This window comes from Argentina silus, assembly GCF_951799395.1.
Source record: "Argentina silus genome assembly, chromosome: 1".
NCBI lineage: Eukaryota > Metazoa > Chordata > Actinopteri > Argentiniformes > Argentinidae > Argentina > Argentina silus.
The window spans coordinates 21,673,913-21,697,718 of NC_139655.1; the positions used below are offsets into that span (position 1 = coordinate 21,673,913).

Genomic DNA, 23,806 nt, shown 5'->3' on the forward strand with positions numbered 1-23,806 from the left:
CTGTGGAGGGGAGATTATAAGACCAACTCAGTCCTGAGAAGTCAGATATCTACACACCTCTACCACAATGACAAAATGCACTGTATTTCCCAAATGAAATGGCATATGGGGATGGGGATTGCAAACATGAAATTAAAGATTATAATTAGATCATATCTTGATATTTGACCCAGTGGAATCAAACTGTTCACATTGATGAAAGCCATATTGTCTTGTAACCCGATTACAGAATCAACATCAGTATACAGTACACTTTAGCTCTTCCCATACATTAAGTTAAACTGGAAGATTCCAGCAAGGTTGGTTACATGAGATAAGTGCAGGTATACAGGAAGCATGTTTTTTCCCTCTGGGTAGGAACAAAGGAGCACTTCTGATGGATTAGGTGTACACTAGAAACAAATAGGCTTATGGGACATTAGATCAATGTGCATAATCAGAGTTAGTTCCAAGGCATATTTGCTCTCCATAATTCCACTAATGCCTTCAGTAGTGCCAGGAACTGAGGTCAAATGTTAACACAGCACTTCTCATGTGATTGATTTGACATCACTTGCAGAGAGATTATTGCAGCTAACAATTGTAAGACATGTTACTTGGTTCAGTTTTAAGGTTTATTTCTGTTGAAGATTTACATACTGATCTAATGGAGGCTTTTGGATAGTTTGCCCAACATGCCATTCACTGACCCTTGTAGACTTTGTGGTTCAACTATTTGTGAGTAAACTTAAAATAACCCTGCTTAGTTGGGGCAAGTTACTCAATGACAGGATGAATTCCTCTCAAATGTAGGAATCGCGTGAGAAAGGAGGAGAGCACACTCAAGGTAGCAAGGAAAAGGCAGCTGACTCAAAAGTACACTGCCCCCAAGGTCAAAGCACTTCTGTCATATTAGCTTATACACAAGGCCTTTTTTCAATAAATCATGCCACTAAAGCATTGCTAGGAGTGTATACGGGTTCTTAAGGCTACACTGTATTTGATATCTCCATACCTTAGTGGAATTGAAAACAATGAGACAATAATATACCTAAGCTATTAGAGAGACCTTATCATTGTGACAAGTTTCACATGTGATGTTTTACTTTTTTCCACAAAAAGCAAACCAGCTGTACCATACAAATACAAGTAGATTATCTGCATTTTGAATAAGGCTACATACATTCTTGACCTGACAAGCCTCTTGTTAAAGTCAAATTTAAATTGAAAGAGAGATTTCCTCTGAACGGATAGGCCTAAATACATTGATGAACACTAGTCTAGAACTGTTCCGCAATATGTTATCGATCAATAATAGCCTCGGACGGTATAACGCGCTATTTGGTCCTTATATCTCTTGGCATACCATTATCTTATACACGGGCCCATCTGTAGCAGATTTAAGAAAACAACTTTAAAGCTTGCAAATCCTACCTTACATTTGGAATAAACTCTTTGTTGAGGTCAAACGTATTATATGTATGTTTCTGATGGTCGCCTGCTTACCAAGTCAATTTCCTGTATGTGCAAATATACTTGGCCAAATAAAATAATTCTGATTCTGATTAAACATCAGCCAAAATCTAGATTTAGGTCGGCCTTTTAAAATAAATAGCTCTTTAGGGATAAGGTCTATCGTAAACCAAGAATTGACATATCGGATATTATCACGAGTTGCTTTTAGCAGGCCTAGGCTAGTTTTTTCGAATAAAATACAAATATTTAGAATTGAGCGACCTGCTCCGTGCATGTAGCTTGTAAAAAGTGCGGTTGAACATTGAAACATATAGCCTATAGTTTAGGCCTAACAGAATCTTCTCATAGGCTATGAAATAGTGACAAATTGCTGAATATTTGGCTTAATCCCATGAATGATTTTAGGCTATTTCATGCATATCATCATCGAAAATATCGGCATAATACCATCAATAATAGCCTATTAATAATATTTATAATAATAATATTATAATGGTAATAATAATACTAATAATAACAACAACAATAATAATAATAATAATAATAATAATAATAATAATAATAATAATAATAATAATAATAATAATAATAATAATAATTATATATTGTTATTTTAGAAGTAATATCATCATTATGCATGGCAACAACCTAGGCTAATTTTCGTTTCTCGCATCCAACAATCCAAATAAAGAAAATCTTATCATAAATCAGGAAGAAGATGTGGGACGATATTGTAGCCTATTTTTTCTTTACATCAATTTGGCAACTAATATATGGACTCTCACTGTCCCTACAGAGGCTACACTCAACGGAGGAACATCTGATGATTAAACATACAAGGCCAAGATAACCAGAAGCGACATGAAAGATGAAAGAGTCCACTTTTAACGTTTGCCTCGAGGACACCCGATTGCCCGGGAAAGTCTTGTTTTCCCTCTGCTTGTCACGCGAGTCCTTTTTACTCCTGCCTTCACCGCCCTAGGAATCTTACCACACCTCTGACCCGAATCTTCCTCTTTTGACAAGGTCAAAGTGATTTTTTTATCGCTCCGGAATCCATTCACGATAAGCAATAAAAACCGCCCTCAATTTTAAGGCATTTAAAGTGCTTTTTATTAATTCATAAGATAGACTATAGTGCCAAGAGTGGAAGGGGGCTATAGGCTAGAGCCTCAGTTGAATAGGCCTCTGAAACTATTTAATGAAGAGGACATCATCTTATGGTCAACCACAGTAGTTCTAGGGTCACTCTCAACTATTTCTACATTTATGCCAAAGAAGAAGAAAAAAAAAGATGAAGGAATCAAGTTCAGGCACTGTTTATTTAAGGAGATTATCGTTTCTCAATGTGGAGTGTGACATAATGCAGTTTAGTAGGCTATTTGTCTTCATTCAATTATTATACAACTATACAATTATTTTTGAAATGTAATTAGTGTTCAATATTTTGTAAAGTATACTGTACAATATAATACGCTTTTGATATCCCAGAGTCGTAGAATGTATATGATGGGCCCCATGAATGCATGCATTAACCATTGTATCATCATTAATTACTCCCTAATGACGTTTTTGTGCATATAAATCAAAGAGACTATGCGACAGCTTTGTGCAAAGTAATTCCCTTGCAATCAATCAAAACATTGCATTAATTTCCCATATTCAAAGCGTTATTGGGACGGTTGCTGAGATAGGGCTACACATCAAAGGAATATGAAAATACATCTATTTTGCATTTATTATTTTGGAAATGGTCATGTTTATGTAGTGTAGAAGATAATTAACAATAAATACACTGTTATTGTTATTATTATTATTATTATTATTAGTAGTAGTAGTAGTAGTAGTAGTAGTAGTAGTAGTAGTAGTAGTAGTATTGTTGTTGTTGGTATTCATATTTTGTTGATCTTGTTATTATGTCATAATTAGTGGTACAGATGGTTTTTAATAATGGACAACACATTTTAAATATACTATAATTAGATTACATTCGATTCGATTCGATTCGATTCGATTAGATTAGATTGAACTTTATTGTCATTGCACAGTACAAGTACAGAGACAACGAAATGTAGTTTGGCATCTAACCAGATAGTGTAAATAGTGGCATAGTGCAAAAGACATGATATTGTAGACAGTGCATGGTATTACAGTATAAGGTATTACAGTAAGTATAAATAAACGAATATAAGAAGTGAATATACATGAGGTGAATATCAATATGATATGTACAGTTGAAGAAGGGCAATAGGTCTTGAGGTATGTTACATATATGTAAGATGTATAATTAGAGACCAATATAATAAATATGCTATGTACAAACAAGCAGTAGTGCAAAAGCTAAATTGAAGTCCTGAGTGTGCAGCCAGTAGAAGTATGGGGGGAGGGTTCACTGATACTGGGAGTCAATGTTCCTCTTGTTGGGGAGTGGAGGGGGGCGCCTGGGCGGCTTCCGCCGGGATTCTGAGTTCAGCAGAGTAACAGCTGCAGGGAAGAAGTTATTCCTGAGCATGCTGGTGCGGGAAGGGAGACTCCTGTACCGCCTCCCGGATGGGAGGAGGGCAAACAGTCCGTGGCTGGGGTGAGAGGTGTCCCTACTGATGCCTCGCGCCCTCGGCAGACACCGCCTGCGCTGGAGGACCTCCGTGGCAGGGAGTTGGGCAACGGTGACGTACTGGGCGGTATAAAGAACTACTATTGAAACAAATAGGCGTAAGCTAAATTAACAATTAAGGACCGTGGACTAAACTTTCAAAGATAGATGTTTTGTGTAGAGTTTCAGAATAGGAAACAGCCGAAGCCCAAATAACTGGGTGTCGAGACGAGACATTTACAGTAATAGATCCATGACGTTGTATAGCTAATAATTGATTAAACATTTTAAGGCTTAAAAGACAACTTTTTTGCCTCTTGCATTAAACGTTGAATATATATGGGATATCAAGAAATTTGAGAAAATATGAACTTACCTCAACGTGACAAATACATTGCTGCAATTATTCATCGTATTTTCTAAATGTATTAGAAAACCAGTCGAGTTCATCTAGGCCGAACTCTGGTTATGTGCGGTGCATGGCGAGACATTGCAGTGCATGCAAAGGAGGTCATTTATTAATTACGGAACTGCATGGTTCTTATTTGTGGGAGGCTTTAGAGGAAATTCAGATGTCAGCTCTGATTTCTTGCTCACCTGAACGAGCTTTTTAGACAAGGCAATCGCGTTTCATGCCGTGTGATCAAAAACAAGGGTGTCGTCCCCACTTACTTTGACACTGCGACAAAAGGCAGCCCCAAATTGTTTCCTAAAGGCTGTTTTTTAAGTAGTAAGCTATCGGAAGTAAGACCATGCATGCTAATGAATTAAACCTATTCCATCAGGATGCTGAGGTAGTGTCAAAACAAACAAAAAATAGTCACATCAAAGGATGACACACACACAGTATATGCCATTTAGCTGACGCTTTTATCCAAAGCGACTTACATTGCAGTGAGTGCATACATTTCAGTATATATGGTCCCAGCAGGAATCAAACCCACAACCTACGCGTTCTTAGCGCCATGCTCTACCAACTGAGCCACAGAGGACCACACATCACTGTAGATAGTATAGGTTATAGGGTCAATTCCACATTAGGCCTAACCAAGGTGTTTCTAAAGAAATACCATCATATAGTAAAAGAATGATGAAGCCATAGAAAAACTAACCAAAAAACAACATTATAATACATTGCACTAAAACATTTGAACATGGATGCTTTATGCTGAGTTTATTAGACTGAAAGTTTTTTTGAAAATAAAAATGTAATGGTGAGAGCAGAATAGGACTATGCCACACATTTTAAGTGTTTGCTTTATTATTTGAATGCAGTGTCAGCTGCCTTGACAGTGACAGAAATTAGGATTCAGCTTAACTGGTTGTCTTAATACAACATTAAAAGTAATAGAGTCAACGATGTATAACCTACCTTTCTTATATCAAAAGCCAAACTTGTACAGATACTGTATTGACCCATCAGAGTCAGAGTAGGATCTGGATATATATGGAGGAATTGCAAGAGATAAAGAGAAAACCTTATTTTTTATTTTTAACATAGACATGAATTCTTCATGGAGCCAGAATTCTAAAAAGAGCAACACAAAAATGGAATCCAGTTAATTTCCAAAACCTGCAACAAGTTAATTAATCATTTTCAACCCATCTGCTCATTATGGCTTAAGCAAACTATATCTAGGCACCAAACTATATCATAGATCCTAGAGAGAATTACCTCAAACAAAATATGTTATGTTCTTTAACCAGTAGAGGACAGCAAAGTCTGCTACCATTTCACTTCAATTTGTTTGTATGCAAACCTAGTAAAGGCCCTTTATTAAAGGGCAACTTAAATGTTATGCTTTTCTAAGTCAATATATTTGATTGATTAACTGCATTTATATTCACATATATATACATACTGTATATCTGAGCTGTAAAGTCAATTTAAGTATTATGATATGATATTAGGATTTACTGCAAATTGTAAAGAAACTATGATGCCATTGACTGATTTAAATAATCCAAACATAATAGTTTATTACCTTGTTTGTGTTATCTAAATAGATACACCTGAAATCTCATACATTTACTGTATTGTAAATAATATTCACTTTACCCAGTAGAGGGCTTCAGTCTCCAGTTATCTGTGACAATTTGACCCGATGTGAAATTGTGTACTGCAATAGAACGTCTTCCACAATGGAAAATTAGCTGGTTCTGATGTAACAGCGGGAGACATAATTTGCAATGACCTGCTAATCTGTAGGTATTATCACATAATATACAGTAGTACTTGATTACAAGACACATCTTAAAGGGGAAGTTTACCCATAATCCCAAATGATTCCATACATTGAAACTAGTTTCGGTGGAGGTTGCTTAACATACAGTTCTCTCCCTGTACTACATGGTATGTTTGTTTGGTTCTCGGGAACTCGTAGCTCCCAGTTGGTGAAGTAATCTCTGAAAATGAATGTATTCGAGTGCTTTTGAAGTGGGAACAACTCTCAACCATATCATAATGAAAGTTAGCAAACTACAAAACATACATTATACATATACGTGTGATTGTGTTAAATATGTTGAAATTGTACAGAAAGATGAATACTGTTGAAATGTTTTCTATTACTGTCGAAATCAATGTCTGTTTTCTGACAAGAAGGTGAAAGGTTACAGTGGATATGTCACCACTCGTAAACACCACTCATCATACTCGTCAGAGTTTGCCACTTGGAAATCTGACTTGGAGGGTCGTTCTAGTGGTTATTTCCCACTCGGGAACTCCTATCTCTGAGTTTCCTACAGCTGCCGAACGCACCATCAGACAGCTGCGAAAACGGGTGTCATGACTTGTGATATGGCAGTGTGTAGCATATAGATACTCATGGAGTGACATTTCACAGTGGCCACACCTCTCTACTGGGGTATGGGAGTGTGGTTTTCAATTGGGTTTCTAATGCATTTACCAGTGGGATACAATTGTCGTTTAACTATGATGCAGCTGATCATTTTGATAATGATACCCTAAACCCATGAAAAAGTTTATTGAAACATAAAAATAACAACAACAACGAATGTTGAAAGTGGCCAACGGTAAGCTATTTGTAGTGAGACTAGACTAGACTTCCGTACCCCAGTAGAGGGGCTTGGCTTTAGATTTCCAGGGTGTTAACTCTTCCGGTGTGAGTACCTATAGCCTGGTCAACTCCATTGCCAGTGAAGGGGTGATTCAGATGCTATGTTTTATTGAAAGCATATGGCTGAATGATACATTTTTAGTCAAAAGTACTAGCAGTATCGGCTCATCTGTGACTTCAAGCTTCAAATAAGGGCATACGGTTGTTACGTAGAAGGGCTAACCCTAACCCCATGAGAGCGTACATTTGCAGTTGTTACCCATCTCTGCTCTTTTAGCAGTCGGCCACATAAAACAATTGTATAAAATAATCGCAATAGTGTTAGGTGGGAAAGTACACATTTCCTGACTCAAAAAAAGCTAATTTGGCCGTACACTTTCAATAAATAGAATTTGTCCACAATTGATGGATTTCTGAATCACTGGCAATGAAGCTACGCAAGCTATACACTGCGCAAGTCAAGTGACCCGTTTTTCGCAGCTGTCTGAGTACAGGGAGATATCTGTACTGTATGTTGAGCAAACTCCACCGAACTAGTTTCAATGTATTGAATCACTTGGGATTTTCTGGATTCTGGGTAAACTGCCCCTTTAAGGTGAGAAATATTGGCTCTTTTTGCAGTCATGCTCTTCCGTCACTGGAGGGCAGAGCGGCACTATTGTATCATAAGCATTTAATTTAATCGACACAGAAGGCTACTGAATCTATTATGGTTAACAAGAAAATGAAAATGGCAATGTATGTGATAAATAAGATATATTATCTATAACACAATGAAAAACAACAGGAAATTTCAAAATAGCTTAGCTTTCTTTAGAGAAAGGGGCCGGTATAGTATCAGGACTAAAGGTATTGGCATAAGGAACACTGGTACCAATAATGTTACAGTTTGAATTACCCTCTATATTAACATGAGACACCTGCCAGAATCGCATACTGTATGCCCTGTAAGGAATTAACTTTTCCTAATGCAATTTGTTCCTTAGGGATCTCAGGTTTTAGCATGGAATAACACATATTTTAGCACTTTCTATGAAAAGTTTGCAACACAAAAGAGGCACAAAAGCATTATAATGAATCTATATGATAATATTATTATGGCAGCCTTATGTTTTATTGTAATGATAACCACTTAGAACGGATCATCACATTGACATGCTGTATTATTTATTGATATTCTGTAGCTTACACAACAATATCCACGTATAGTGTCTGCTGAAAGTGTCTAACCAATTTTGGTCAGCAAGCCCAGAGTATCCTCCCCTCACACCAAGCAAGCAAGCAGTGTTACGGTACATAATCCAGGACAAGAACACCAAATTAACAGACTTCTGAATTAAGCCCCCCCGCCATATGCCCTCCATAATGTGGAGTGAATACTGTAAGTGTGAATGGGTCTTCGGGAAACGGAGTAAATAATCAGACTGCAGCTAAAGACTGTTGCTAAGTCAGAGAACAAGACATTATCCACAACACAAGTTGTTCCATATCTCCGACTGATAGTCCAAGGGTCACAGAAAGGTCCAATGCTCTGAAGTACATTGAATCAATTCCAAGCCTCCTCTTGGAATTATGTAGGGATGTCTGGAGACACAATGGGTGCTTGTCTAGACCATTGTGGCTAAGGAGAAGCCCTTGCTGAGTGCACTTAACACAATCACATTTGAATTCACCATGCATAATGTACATCTTAATTAATTACATAGAGTCTAAAGGCTTGTTCTCATGCATACCACACACCGTTTAATCTCCTCTGCCTATCAAATCAAATTAGTCCTTTGGAGGAACCTTGACAAAGAATGTTTTCTGTTGTAGAGGTCTTGTGCTGACAGAAGAAACCATTTTTTTCAAAAATTGTTGTGAGGCTCCCCACTAAAATGCAAACACTTCCAGTGTAATACAAATGAGTGTTGCTGGGCTTTCAGTTCAATTGGATTTCAAAATCAATGTGCAGGGGGCATAAGTTTGGTTGGAATCCAGTTCCTGGGAGTCCTGGAGTTAGAGTACAGTCATTTACATAACCTCCAGCTGTCTGTCTTCTTCAACCCTGGGTTTTACAAAAGGGCTTATGTAATAAGCTGGCACTTGATATTAACCAGAAAATGTGTTAACAAACAGAATATATGGACCCCTCAACGGTGCAGTTTCCGCATCATTGACCATGTGCAAGTAAGTAAGTAATTGAGTTTGTTTCAATGTAAAGGACAAAAACCCTACCAAGGTCTATCAACATTACTTCCAACAGCAGCTTATTTTCGTCCTCAAAGGTCTCTCATTCATTCCCCAAACAATCTCATTCCTGCTATCCCCATGACATTCAAAATCCCGCTGAAAATGTGTGGTCTCCCATGCAGGTAAATTGAAAGCTCGACACAGTAAATCACAGCCAATTGAGACTTTGCCACCATAGATCTTCTGGCAGTACAATACCCCAATGCCCTTTACTTGCTTATCTGTCTCCCAGATGGTGCGGAGGCTTAGCCCTTTCTCTATTTACCCCTGCCATTCTCCTACTAATGGAGGATGAGGATCTGCCACCCAGAGATGTGTGTGTTCCTCTCCATCTGGTGGAGATAGAGTCTTGAGACGGTCATGATGCACTCTCTGTACGTGGCTCACGTACCTATCAGATGCCTGAATCATGATCACAGACTCATAGGCACATGGCATCTTCTCCTCGCAGATTTGATGTAGTAGATAGGTTGCACTGGCACTATCCTCTTTTAAGTCAGCAAAGTATGTACAAAGATACTGTAATGCAATAATTGATTTATTGGTATGGTGTTCATGAAAAGTATTACCATGATCTCATATCTATGAGAAACCTTTAACCTGTGTGTCCTGATTGGATCCAAGAGTTTACAAGTTAAATAGGTTTCAGATTTCGCAGTACGAGTTTAAACCACGAGTCTATCAAGAAAGCCCCAACTAGACCTTGAGCTATTATTTTCTGTGGTACCAAATCATTTACTGATGTCCTATATTATATATACAGTGCCCTGTGTTAGTAATAGGAGAGTGAAGCATATTGTCTTCTTTTGACTCTACACTGGAATAATTTGGATTTGAAATCAATTCAATTAATATGAGGCTAAAGGAGAGATTTTCAGCTTGTATTTGATGGTATTTGTGTTCACTGTATGATGAAGCACCATCTAATGAATTTGGAGGCATTTGCTTGTACTTGAGTAGACAAGATTTTTCTATACACTTCAGAATATATTTTGCTGCTGCCGTCAGCAGTTACATCATCAATTAAGACAAGTTAGCCAGTTCTAGTGGCAGCTATACATGCCCTAATAATAACACCCCCTCCACCATGTTTCACAGATGAGGTGGTTTGTTGTAAATCTTGGGCAGGTAATTTTTTCTCCAAACTTTCCACTTGCAATCACTCTGGTACATGATAATATTCATCTTATTTGTCTTAACTGTTTTTTCATTGACACCACTTTGGTCCTCATGTTAAGAGACACCAATAGCAGACTCCAAAGGCGAACGAAAGCCTAGAATCAATACTAGACATTGACAGCTCTCTTATGCCTGCACAAATGTGGCAGAACTCACCTGACTTACCAGAAACAACCTTCAAGCCAATTGTCCCATTACTTTTGGGTACCCTAAAATAGGGGGATGATGCATAAATAATAATATCTAATATCTCTACTTTAACCACACCGTAATTGTTTGATTTCAAATCCAAACTTTTGGAGTGTAGAGCCAAAAGAAGAAAAAATGCTTTACTGTCCCATTACTTACGCAGGGCACTTTACATTATATTATGTATATGTATTATGGACCAAAACTGGTCTGAGAAACACAAAATGTTGTGACTTCACTGCAAAAAGATGACACAGTGGGCATAACAACATGCAGTGAGATGCTCAGTACAACACAATGAGTGTGAAGAAGTGGATAAAAAAACAAAGGATTATTGAAAAGAGAGAGAAGAACTGGACGGGATTAGAGACCATACATTTATTCCCCAGTAAATTCAGACGGTTATGGACATGATAAAGCAGACTCTACACACTAGTGGTCACATGACCAATAAACACATTATCATTACGTTATATCTTACTCCAAAATATATTTTATGATTAATAATGATTGATAATGATTTGCTCATCCCTGTGTGACAGACACTCGTTCATATCGGATCCTAGATTCCATTAAGAATACCCAATATGCTATTACCATGCTTTTAGTTTCAATGAATTGTGAGGAGTTTATGTATAGTGCAATACCTGATCGAGTCTACGTGTTGTTAACCATGCATGTGAACATTAGACATTAATGGTGAACTCTATGTGATAACCCGGTCACGATTATGTTGTGCTGTTTTAACAGGACCTTTATCTAGTGCACAACATCACATTAATGCACATAGGAAGAATGAGAATAGTATTTGTGTCAATAAATTAACAAATTTAATAGTTTCAAATAAACAAACTGTATGACTAAATGAATGGAAGTTTAACCATACGTTAAGGTTAAGTGTGTCAAGGACAAAACAGGAGACCCACATAGGCCTAACCAGAGAAACTCAAAGAATTAATGGTCTATATCTCCTTAAATATTCTCCAAACAATAGAACATAGGTGGGAGAGGTCTGTTTCCCTATACTATATACATTACAATAGCAAAGGAATTGATCCTCAGTCAAAGATCCTCAGGACGTCCATCAGGCATACTCATTCAACTGTAAATAGGTGTTCTGGGCTGAGAGAGGGGGGCATTGATCACCATTCACAATGGAAGATCAGACGATCACTGTCTTTGTATCAGCTGCATTTAAATACATTTAAATCACATGGCTGGCGCCACCAAAGCCGTCTACAAGTGGGCTAGGTCAATTAGCTTCACCTGCCTCTCTACTAGAACAACCCCCCCCACACACACACACACACATCTCTGATGACATTGACTTCATTGTCTTAATTGGGGCACTATCATTGATAAGACTGATGCAGTGTTGTCATGGACAACAGCATTGATCACCCTATACTGTACCTGTACGTCATTCCAAAAGAGGGAAACAATTAATTGTAATTGGGTTGCTGATTGCAGTTGTGTAGGCTTTACTGTTGAACTTGGATTCATTCTTTGGAGATCATTGGATGTTCATACTTATTCAAACAGTTTACAGACTAAACTGTAGATTGTAGATTGAAAAGATTGTCCATAATGTTATGTTTTTAAATGATTTAATTTCTATCAAGAGGTAATTGTATCATCCAAGTCGAAAGTGCTGAGCAATGGGATTGTTTTGAATGCTAAGCTCTTTGACAGTGATTACCGCCATGCCTCGGTTCATCCATACTCAGCCTGTAATATAATAGTGACTGCTTTCTCTTCCTTTATGGCTCTGTCCCATTTTCTTGTTGATTATACCCTTGTATTGTTTCTAGCTAACTGGAGATGCTGTCAGAACGGTTTTAACAGAGTAAATGTAATTTCAGTCTATGTGAAATATTACTATTGTTCCATCTGCACACCAGCCAAGCCTCCTCTATGGATACAGGGGTAGAGGGAAGGGAGAGGCCATTTGTATGGATGTACACCCTGGTGACGATAATGTTTCCAATGTGCGCAATGCACTTATCCAGATCAATTTACCTGCAGAGTTGACTAAAATAGTTTACACTGTAGATACAAACATTATCATCCTGCATCTCCAGGCTTCACCTGAGGCTACCAGATCAAGTGGGCTTTTACAGTACATCACCATGTTGTTGTTACCCTGGGCACAACAAGCCATAGGTCAATGGGTCAAATTGATTTAATATTGTGCAGGAACCTCTCAAAGACAAGGTCTTGTAGGTGTGATGGTTCACATTAAACAAAACTACTAGAAATACTGGATATTCAGCATGTTTATCTTTTCCAGGCCTTCCAAAAGGTTGGATGAGTGATGTCACCATACCTGTTAAATTGCTGGAAACCTTGAGAGTTCAGAGCAACTTGAATTTCAGTGCTCAAAAATGACATAGCATGTCTACAAGGCTTTCCTGCTGATACACAGAGTGGTGTAGGTCATGATTAAAAGACTCATTTGTCTTCCCCTCTCCGTCTGCTCAGCTTCAACCTGCCAGGTAATTAGGGAGCTATGGGAAACCGAATGTTGGATGGCCTCAAGGGATTTCAGCCACTCTTTCATGCACCCATTAGCTACCCTGGCAATGCTTTCCACGTGTGTGGTTGTTATGTGCTGTGTTTTTCATGGAAGTTCTTGTGTAAAGTATTGATGTCCACATTTTTCACGTATGTATGACATGAAAACAACTGTAGTATAGTATAATTTAGCCCCATGTCCTGTAACTTCGATGCCATCTTATTGCTAATTCCAACAGTCTACATGTTTCATGCTGGCTTGTTTATGTCAGTCCATATAGAGGTGTCATGCGCATACTGTCCTTAATGTATGAAGTCAGCGAGATCATGTCACTGAACATCATGAAAATGAATTCACATATTCTGTTTGTGTTATAATACTGGAGATCTTTATTGCCGTGGAATTGAAAAGAACGTTGTTCAACGACCAACCTTTCAGCTGGAGCTACTGCTCCCATCTCTACCTTGACAGGATTTGTAAGAAATGTGAGGTTCAGACATCAAAAGCCCAGAGTCATAAACACAGATGTCCTCATGCACAAACAGTTGATTTCATCTATTAATGTATTCATTCACTACCAACTTAGTGCGCAGGTTGAACCAGCAGTGTGGCCATGAAAAACTCAGGTGGAAGCAGGAAGCAGCCACAATTTGGAATATGGAGCCAGTCTGGATATCAGTATTCAGTTGAAAAGCTAAAATAGCCACCTGGAGTAAATGTAATCCAAACCCTAACCCTATGAAACAGGGAAGTTTACATGTGATACTATTCTCATTCACTGATAGAAAGGGCTACAAAGTCAAAGTTCGAACAGAAACAAATCGTTGTCGTACCAGTTTCAATATATATATATTAAATGTTTTGATAACACGCTCAAATGTTCAATAATACAGTATTAATAATGCAACACTGTGAAAAGTAATTATTTGAGTCATTATTCTCCATTCTTACACAAATATTTGATTTGAAGTTAGAGACAATGTATCAAGTTTCCAACCAGTTCCCCTTTCATAATTTTCTAATAAAGCAGCAAAAAATCTTTACATTTACGTATTGGCTAAATGAAAATGTGCAGTAATATCACGCTGTGTACCATTGATTTTCCTGTGTGCTTGGACTTTGATATGAAGCTAATATTTAATTTGCCCAGGAGCAGTTATTTCTGTGGCAATAATTCCTAATAGAAGACCAACACTTAGACGCCAATGTGGTGCTGTGTGAGAAACTAGGCCCTCTATTAACTAGAAATCCCAAGCCCTCTCAAGTCTGTGTTCCAATTAAAGCAAAGTGCACTGAATTGGCAAAACAGGTATATCAATAATCCTGCTGTATTCCCAACTGATTTCTGACCCTCCTACACATACCATTTGCATTTCATTTACTTTTATTTGAATGGTATTATGAGAGAATTAAAGGAGAGAGGTAAAGCTATGCAATTTTCTCTTCAAAAACTCAGCAGATTTAAAATATAGAGAAATAAATAGCACAAGGCACACAAAAGAAAGTCAACTTTACATACAATAATAGAAGGGAATAGAGGGCAGTAATTTACTTTTAACTTGTAATCAGCTTAAGGCACAATGTCATTCATGAAAACGTCTGGTGAACAGTTTAAGCATCTTGCTTGGCTACTACTATGCCTACTATAGGACATAGTATCTGTTTGATATGTTGTACATACAACATACATATGAAATAGGCTAACTATACCATATTTTCATTAGAAATATGTCTGTGCAACTATCTGCAATTATACTTACTGTAGGTGTCTGAAGGACAGAAAAGTCCCTTAGAGGGCAAGTCAGAACTACAGAGGGTCCTGACATGCAGCACGTCACAGAGGGAACTTGTGTTTATCTGGGTGGAATATTACTTTTTCCTCTTAGAGGAGAGATGATCTAGTAGAGACTACAATGGATAAAGTTGAGAAGGGCATTGAACTACTGTTCATTAGAGATGACATCACAGTGAGCCTTTGGCTTCTCTTCATTCTGCATGAATGATTCACCCCATCCTGTCACCCAGAGCTGTGACCCTATGATGCCTTTTGCATTCCCTCCAACTATTCAAACACATTGTATCCGAATGTTAATTATAACCTAAACTCACATTTGCACAAGATGAAAAGTGCACTGGAAAAGCTTTGAGTGCTTTAGGCTATTATGTCTGACTTTGAATTTGAAGTCAAGGATTCTGCTGTTTGTCATTGTACATACTTGTGAAAGAATAATTGCAGGGAAAGGAATTTCATACAAATTCAACTCATGTTACTTTGAAGTATTTGAGGTGATCATTTTGCACGTGAATAACTCCAAACTCAACCATATCTTTAAGATTTTATAATACATTTGAGGAGAGGGGAGCTGAAGTTGTGACAGTCTTGACTTTGCACTTTAAACTATCCTCTATGCCTCACCATTAGTGCTTAACTGGACCATGGACTACATCAAATGAACATCACATCCTCGTCTCCTTTTTTTTCACATTGATGCCTGCTGACTAAGGCCACAGGTCCCTATTGAACACATCAAACATTTCATAAACCTTTATATCCATCAATGCCCCATCAATGCCGCTTACATCCAAAGCCCACACCTCCTCTAGGTGATGAGTCATACATCCTTTTATCATGTGGAGATGAGTGACAGGAATGGGAGGTTGGGATGTTATTGCTACTGGCAGAGAGTTAGTATATCAGAACTGGGCTGTCAGCAAGTGCTTTTGGCAAACAGGTGAAGTCCACATGTGACATGCATTCTAATCTGCCACCATGCTGCAAAATGTGCCTAAGCATGAAAGAGGATGACAATGTTTTATTGACCAGCAAGTGTGTTGGAGGGAAAGATTTGGTGCTTGCCCACAGATGGTGGGGGTTGTGTCAGGGTCTTGGTTTTCTCCTCCCAAAAGTTACACTATGCTCATACACTGGTGTTATACAAGCTCTACGATCTTACCTACTGTACCAACTTGATCTCCAATTAGATTCTACGGTTTTTAACATTGTTGGACACTTGCAGTAGCAAATAACTCATTACACTTTTTGTGATTGTTTGATTGGATTTGGTCAACTCTAACCAGTTTTTGTGATGCAGAGGATTTGTGATGCAGAGTAGTCAGTTGTGCATTATTTTTTCCAACACGGCATCCCCTCCGGCTGTGAGACCTCACTGATGGGGAGAAAACAGAACAAAACAAGTGACTTAAGGGTGTTTTAAGGGTGGCGGCTCTCAGTACCTGGGCTGAACCTAGTGTTCCCTGTTTATGGTGATTCCACTGGGCACTAGATGAAAACCACTCTGCAACACTTCAAGGTCCTCTATGTTTCGGTCAGAAGGACAAATGCACACAGTCTCTCGCTGATTTCCTAACTAGCCAAAGTCCTGCTGTAGTACAACCCCATTGTGTCTGGAGTTCACTGCGTGCATCTTTCATGTGTAGGAACATGGCCAACATGAACTGTAGGGCAGCAGTTATAGTAGAAAGAAAACAGAACAGAGTGTTCAGAGTTGCTGATTGTTGGGCACCACTCAGCTAACTGAGCTTTACATACCATAAGCATCACGGTTCACAATGAGGTTCACAATGAAAATCAGATTATTCACCAAAGACCCCTAATACAATGGGCCTCTACAGTACTTGCAATGGGCCATGAAAGCAAATATCTGCCTCTGTGACATTTCCCCACCTACCTACTCACCCATGGCTATTGTAATGACATGCCATTCCACAGTGCAAGCATCTATGCAGCATGTGTGTGATGGCAATGATTTGTTGCGAAGGTTGTAGCAGTGGCCGTAGTGGTAAACATACCTGAGGAAGACAAAAGAGATCTGGGAGGAGAATTTAAGAAAAATGTCAACATTTAAGAATAGGATATCACTACCAACTCAGCAAATTTCATAATTTTCTCTTTATCCTGACAAACTCACCAGTCTCTGCTGGTGACAAACATACCTATAACATGATGTAGCTACAACTGTTCTTCACACAAGGGTGCGGAAACTGCATTGCATGTGCTGGATTTGCACTAAACTTAAAGCTTTGTAGTAAAACCAAATAAACACATTTCCAGCCACTTTCTTTGCTGTATCACTTGAATTCATTGTTGCAAACCCAATTATGAATGTGAGATAGATTATTTTCCATTAAGAGATTATTTCTGGCCACTTGGTTATAGACCAATTTTGTAGAGTGACTGAGATTATGCTTTTACCTCTCCGCCATTCAACTTTGTAGATTTTTGTAAATGGTCTCCCCAGGCCTCAGGGTAATCAATTAATCAAGTTTATTTGTATAGCGCTTTTTACATACAAAAATGTCACTTCACAAGTGCTTCACAACAAAAATAATACTAAACAATATAAACAATAAATACAATACAAACAATATGATCTAACACCAAATCATAAACTCCCAGGAGTAAGCCAAGGAAAAAAAACTAGGGGAGAAAAATATAGGGCACAGTAAAACAAAAAGGAAAAACTCCCTCAGAGGAAGAAACCTTGAGAGGAACCAGACTCCAAGGGGACCCATCCTCCTTTGGCTGATCAGGTGCTGAACAGTAAACTAATGTGGAATGTGGAATGTGGTGTGGTGCAAGAGTTCAGGGGTCCATAGTGAAAGGCAGCTTTCTGGTGGGACCCGGGTGGGGCAGCAAGGACCAGGATATACAGTAGGGTGGAATAGACTCAGTCTGGACGAATTCAGGAACTGGAGTCTAGTTTTGAGGGGCTCAGAGATAAGCACAAAGAGGACAACACAAGATTAGAGGCTGTTGCAAACTGAAAAACTGATACATCAAACAGTAGGAGAGAATCAGCATAAAGCAGGTGGCCTGAGGCCCCTGGCACATCTAAAATACATCTAAAGGACAAGGCCAGCTCCCACTTAAACCACATTCACTCTGTCATGGGTGGCCCACCAGGGGGGGTAGAGGGGGCAGCAGCATGAACCCGAGATGCCAGAGATGTCATAGCCAGCCCCAGCCAAAGCCAAGCCCGCACACTGCAGGAGCCCACCCACCACTGAACAGGAAAAAGGACCCAAGATTGGCCCAGGCAGCAGATGCCGCCCCCCCCCCCAACCTGTACCAACTCGGAATAAAGGACAACACCAAGCACCCAGACCAAACCAGCCTCGACTCGTCCACCGGCGTAGGGCACCCCTCCTGCCACACGCCTGCATGGTGACAGAAGCAGCAGTAGCCCTGGCCAGCCCAAGCCCCAATCCGCCCCCATGCAGGCGTGTGGCATGGGCTACACAGATTGGGGGTGGTGGTCGTTGCCCGTTATCCAGGTCTGGCTGAAGTCACTGTCTGTTCATCCTGAAGGATGCTCACACCAGCTAACACCAGCTACCAGACCAATGCCAAGCCAGTGGCATTCCTGCATCCGGTGGGAAGGTGCAGCTGCCCAGGCCGGCCCAGCCCCCACACCACCAGAAGGTGCCCCTGAAACCACCGAGCAAGCCAGTCCCCAGGCAGAGACAGCAAGGATGGTTTATCGCCGGGCTAAGAGTAGCCGTAACACTGATTAAAGAGATGAGTCTTGAGCCTAGACTTGAAAATTTAAACTAAATCTGACTCCCTAACATGAATCGGAAGATTATTCCAGAGATGGGGTGCTCTGTAGCAAAATGCTCTGCCCCCTGTCATAGTCTTAGATATTATGGGAACGGCCAAACTCCCTGTATCTTGTGAACGAAGCGCACATGAAGGTTTATACGGCTGAAGGTCGACAAGATAAGAGGGAGTGAGTACATGTTACATGTTTTAAAGTCTGCTCATGCTTTATCATACTTTTTGGTTTTCTAGCAGTTGTATTTTGTACTAGTTAGAGATTTTTCAGCGAAGAATTTGGGTAGCATTCCTGAGCAATTTTGATCCTCTCCCTTTGCTCAGTTTGTAATGACAACCTGATCTACACAGTGAATAATTGATTCCTATGCAAATCAGAGACCCTATAAAAACAAAGATATTAATTCCAATATTACCCCTGCATTAAGATGGACTCAGTTCAACTTATTGAGTGACTTGTTGATGTTTTTGCATTTGAGCTAATTTTAAGAGTGTCATAGCAAAGGGTCTGAATACTTATGTACATGAGGTATTTCTGTATTTCAATGTTAATACATTTGCAGAAATTTCGAAAAACTTGTCTTCGCTTTGTCATTATGGGGTATTATGTGTGGATTTACGGCAATCAATCAATTAATTAATTAATCAATTTTAAATTGAGTCTAAAACAAAACAAAAAATGTGGAAAAAGTGAAGGTCTGGGTCTGAATACTTGGTCTGGGTCTGAACACTTTCCAAAGCCACTGTATATTGACAAAAACATACATTTTCATGGGACCAATATAATGGGCCATCCAAGATGTTGTCCATTTAGTGATGATGATTGGTGATGTCATCCGTGCTGAACACATCATCCTCTTCTTATGGTCTGGCTGAGACACACTGGGGAAAATTAGTGCATCATGCAACATGTTTTCAAGGCAAAATTACATTTTATACATTCTATACAGATGGATACTTTCTGAGGCGACTTTGGATGAGGAGTTTTGCTGAAGGGCTCAACAGCAGAGTACCCCGTCTGGGATTGTTGTAGCAACCTTATGGTCACCACCAGCACATTTCCCATTTCCCACTAAGCCTGACTGCTTTCTGTAAGATGAAGCCAGCCAGGTGTGAAGGGGCATATCCTCTATATGCATCCTAGTTAGGCCCCTTTCACAAATGATCAAGCTGAGAAAGTAACACCTATCCTCTCAGATTACATATCTGGCTAAAACTAAAGAATGTTCAGCACAGACTACTGTACATATGGTATGGGATGTGACACTTTTTGTTTATTTTATTTTATTCTCTATCTTCTGTATTGACACACTTATTTACATAATGTCATTCTGTTGCGATTGCACTTCTGCAGATGTTCATCTTGTGATATTATGAACATCGATTTAGCCTCAACTATTGAGTCGTTTATAATAACAGCAGACAGTGGGCCAACTTTCCCAGATGAAGAGGGAAGAACGGCAGTTGCATGAAGGAGATGGTCATAATGGAAGACATTTAAATTGAAATTGAAATTACTACAATATGGTCTATCTCATTATCCTATTTAGAATATATATCCAGTTATTGGAGAGCTGGCTTTCACATAATTGTTTCTTTCTGCAGTGAGCCAAGGCCTGGGCTGTTTTTTCTATTACTTTTATCTAGACATAAGAGTGTCAACTACTTCAATAAAGCACTTATTGATTTCGTTTATGGTCAAATAATGATAAAACACACCTTTGTGTACCCCTACATAGATAGCTTGTTGCCATGGTGAGTTTAGTCAAGTTAATGTTGAATAGTTATCCTTGTGAAGTGTTTGATGGTTTCCACAGAATGTTTCAGGGTGAGTTGGTTTCTATCTGCTTGTGAAAACCTCATGGGTTGACACCCTGCCCACCACAAATGTTCAATTTATTAGGAGATACTTGTGTCACAGATGGCAACAGTCCTCTTACTGTAAGCAAAGTTGAGTTTTGAGCACTTCCAACAGAAACAGTGATGACTTGTGCAATGTTCATCAAAGTCAATTACATTTCATAGATACTGTAATTCTATGAATTTTCTTGCCATGTCTTTCAAGCTTTTTAGTCATGATAGTTTTGCAGCCATCATAACCTGTTGCTCAACTTGTTATGATCTGTTGAAGTAGACACCTCCAACCGGTTGGTCCAAAAATGGAACACCACAAATCATCTGTATATTCCCTAAGACAAGCTTTTCTGTATGTTGAGGCTCTTTTCCCAAGGATTTCTTATGTTTCCTTTCAAAAGAGCATATTATATTAGAAGTCATATGTACAATCAATGAGCATGTGATTCCATCTTAATGCATTCCCTTGAGGGATGTTGTATCATGACAGATATTTCTATAACTCAATATAATTGTTATTGATTTCAACATGTACCGTCAATTTTCCTGTAATTGCAAATTTCCTGGCAAAATGTGTTTATATGTATATAAAAAGTATAACACACGTTGTCCTTAAGCTGTTCTGTAACCCTGTTTAGAGATTAAAAACATATAAAGCTTGTTCATATATGAGTTGCCAGACATCTCTTAAGAGTGTGCTTTGGTAAGTGAGTGATGCTAGCTGAGTGCATTGTCTCTGCTGTCTTTGAATCTTTTGTAGAAGACAACATTTGGCAACCCTAGTACCTCTTAACCACTCAAGCATGTGCAAACACATGTCCATGATTGTCCATAGTGAGAAATAGTGCTCTACTGTATACTGTATGTGCATCATATGTAACTGTAATATCACAGTAGAGGTTTACATAAGATTTCTTCAGGCTTTATTTTTTTAAATAAGAAAATGCACCACTTTGCAAAAAATAATTTCACAGAATCAGTCCACAAGAGGTAGTTATCTTAAAATAACTAATAAATAAAATAATAAATAAAATAACTTTTTAATAAATATGTATTAATCTGCATCCACAGTGAAAAATAGTTTAGAGTTGTCTTACTATATAAATAACTGACTGAACCACATGTAAAAACAGTGAAGAAGAAAAAAACATTTGTCAAAAATGTAAGCCCTCAACACTTCCAAGCCTGGTTTTATATCCATGACAAGACAACATAGATTAACATGACAAGCTGAAAATGCTACCTGCTGTCACTTTGGTTGTATAGGACTTGTAATACCATATATCTAATATGACACTGAATTAAAGCCTTGTGACACACCTCAGGACTCTAATTCTGCAAATGCACACACTAAATGTGAATGGAAAAAAAACAGTATGCAGGCTGGTAACAGAAATATGATTTAGAGCACTCAGAATGTTAATGTTATAAAGGTTAAGTTCAGTATATGCTCTGGCTTGATTGAATTACAGCATAATATGACTGTTCACTGGAAGTGCAGTATGGAAGATGATGCTTGGTTGAATACGAAGAGGCTCATTTAACATATCCAATGTATATTTCATAGTCATCTCAAGACAGACTGTTCTGGCTTGACCCTCCATTATAACTATCTAAAATGATTTTCTCCACGACTTGCAAAGGATTTTCTGAAAGGCGCGGCGGAAATCCTGGTTGAAGATGGTATAAATGGCAGGGTTGAGGGAGCTGTTGCAGTAGCCAATCCAAAAAAAGAACTTGAAAAGGGGCTCAGGGATCTTACAGGAATCCCTACAAACTCCATACAGGCTGTAGCTGAAAAAGAAAGGGAACCAGCATACCACAAACACCCCCATAACCACCGCCAGCACGAAGGTGAACCTCTTCTCCCTGGCTTGGGAGACCTTTTTCCGGGATGCTGAGCTCATCCTCCTTTTCCGCCTGGAGACGAAGAGGTCCATGGATTTGTTGCTGGCTCTGGAAATCCGACTGGAGTGCTTGGAGCGGGTGATGTTCTTTCGGCTGGCCCTCTTGGCCCTCTTGGAGTTAGGGTCCTGAGGTTTGCGACCTTTGCCCTCTGAGGAGGAACTCTCCTCCAGGTCCACCTCTTCAGTGTGTTTCCCAATGGTCCTCTGACTGGGTGTAGGTGGACACTGGCAGTGCCCATTCTCTTTGTCTCCATTGATTTTGAAAGAGGTGGCTTTGCTCAGTCCGTTCTCAGTCTGGGTAGATCCATCTGTCCCATGTTTTTTCTCTGACATGCCCCTGGTTCTGGTTTTGGCCACTTGGTATATTCTAATATACACCAATAACATGATTAGGCAAGGAGCAAAAAATGACGCAATGCTGGAGGAGAGAATGTACCAGGTGTCATCGTTCAGCACACACTGTGGGTAAAGAGTGTTGTCATTGTTCCTGTCTATTGATATTAGCGGAGGGGAGGATATGAACGCAGATATGAGCCATACAATGACGATAATACACTTCACCCGTTTAGGAGTCCGTTTGAGATTGTATTCAACAGCTTGCGTTACGGACCAGTAGCGGTCCAAACTGATTGCACATAGATGAACGATGGACGAAGTGCAAAACAAGACATCTAAAGCAAGGTAAATGACGCACCATACTTTCCCAAAATACCAGTAGCCCATAAGTTCGTTTGCCAGAGAAAAGGGCATCACCAAAGTTGCGACCAGAATGTCTGCGGTAGCTAAAGAAACCAAAAAAAGGTTCTGAGGGGCTTTCAGTGCCCTGCTTGTTAAAACCCCAATTACAACCAGCACGTTCCCGACAACGGTAAACAAAATTAAAAAACTTACAAGTGCTGCAAGACCCGCTATTGTCGCCAAAGAATACCGACTTTCTAATGACCAGGAGGAATTGAGATGTATAACCGGGAACGCGTCAATCCCGCTCGAATTAAACGAATCCATCCCGTCCATGAATTTATTTTATTCCAAAATAGTTTGTTATTTATACTTATTATTCACAATGTTAATGTAGAGTCCATCAAAAAACATCAGCTCCATAATCAATTGTCAATATTGATACTGGTAACATTGGCACACATTGGTTACGGAGTGCATGTCTCCTATGCCTAATAAATCTTCTTCAGTGTTCTTCACCCAAATATATATTTGGTTACTTGATTAAAC

General features: G+C 39.1%; 1 protein-coding gene across 1 annotated transcript; it reads right to left on the minus strand.

The window, feature by feature from the left end:
* Positions 1-22,285: 22,285 nt before the first annotated feature.
* LOC310810041 (alpha-2 adrenergic receptor-like) lies at positions 22,286-23,593 on the minus strand (the record flags this gene model as incomplete). Its single annotated transcript, XM_083677633.1, has 1 exon — positions 22,286-23,593. The coding sequence occupies one exon, from the start codon at positions 23,591-23,593 to the stop codon at positions 22,286-22,288; it is 1,308 nt and encodes a 435-aa protein (XP_083533759.1).
* Positions 23,594-23,806: the final 213 nt, after the last annotated feature.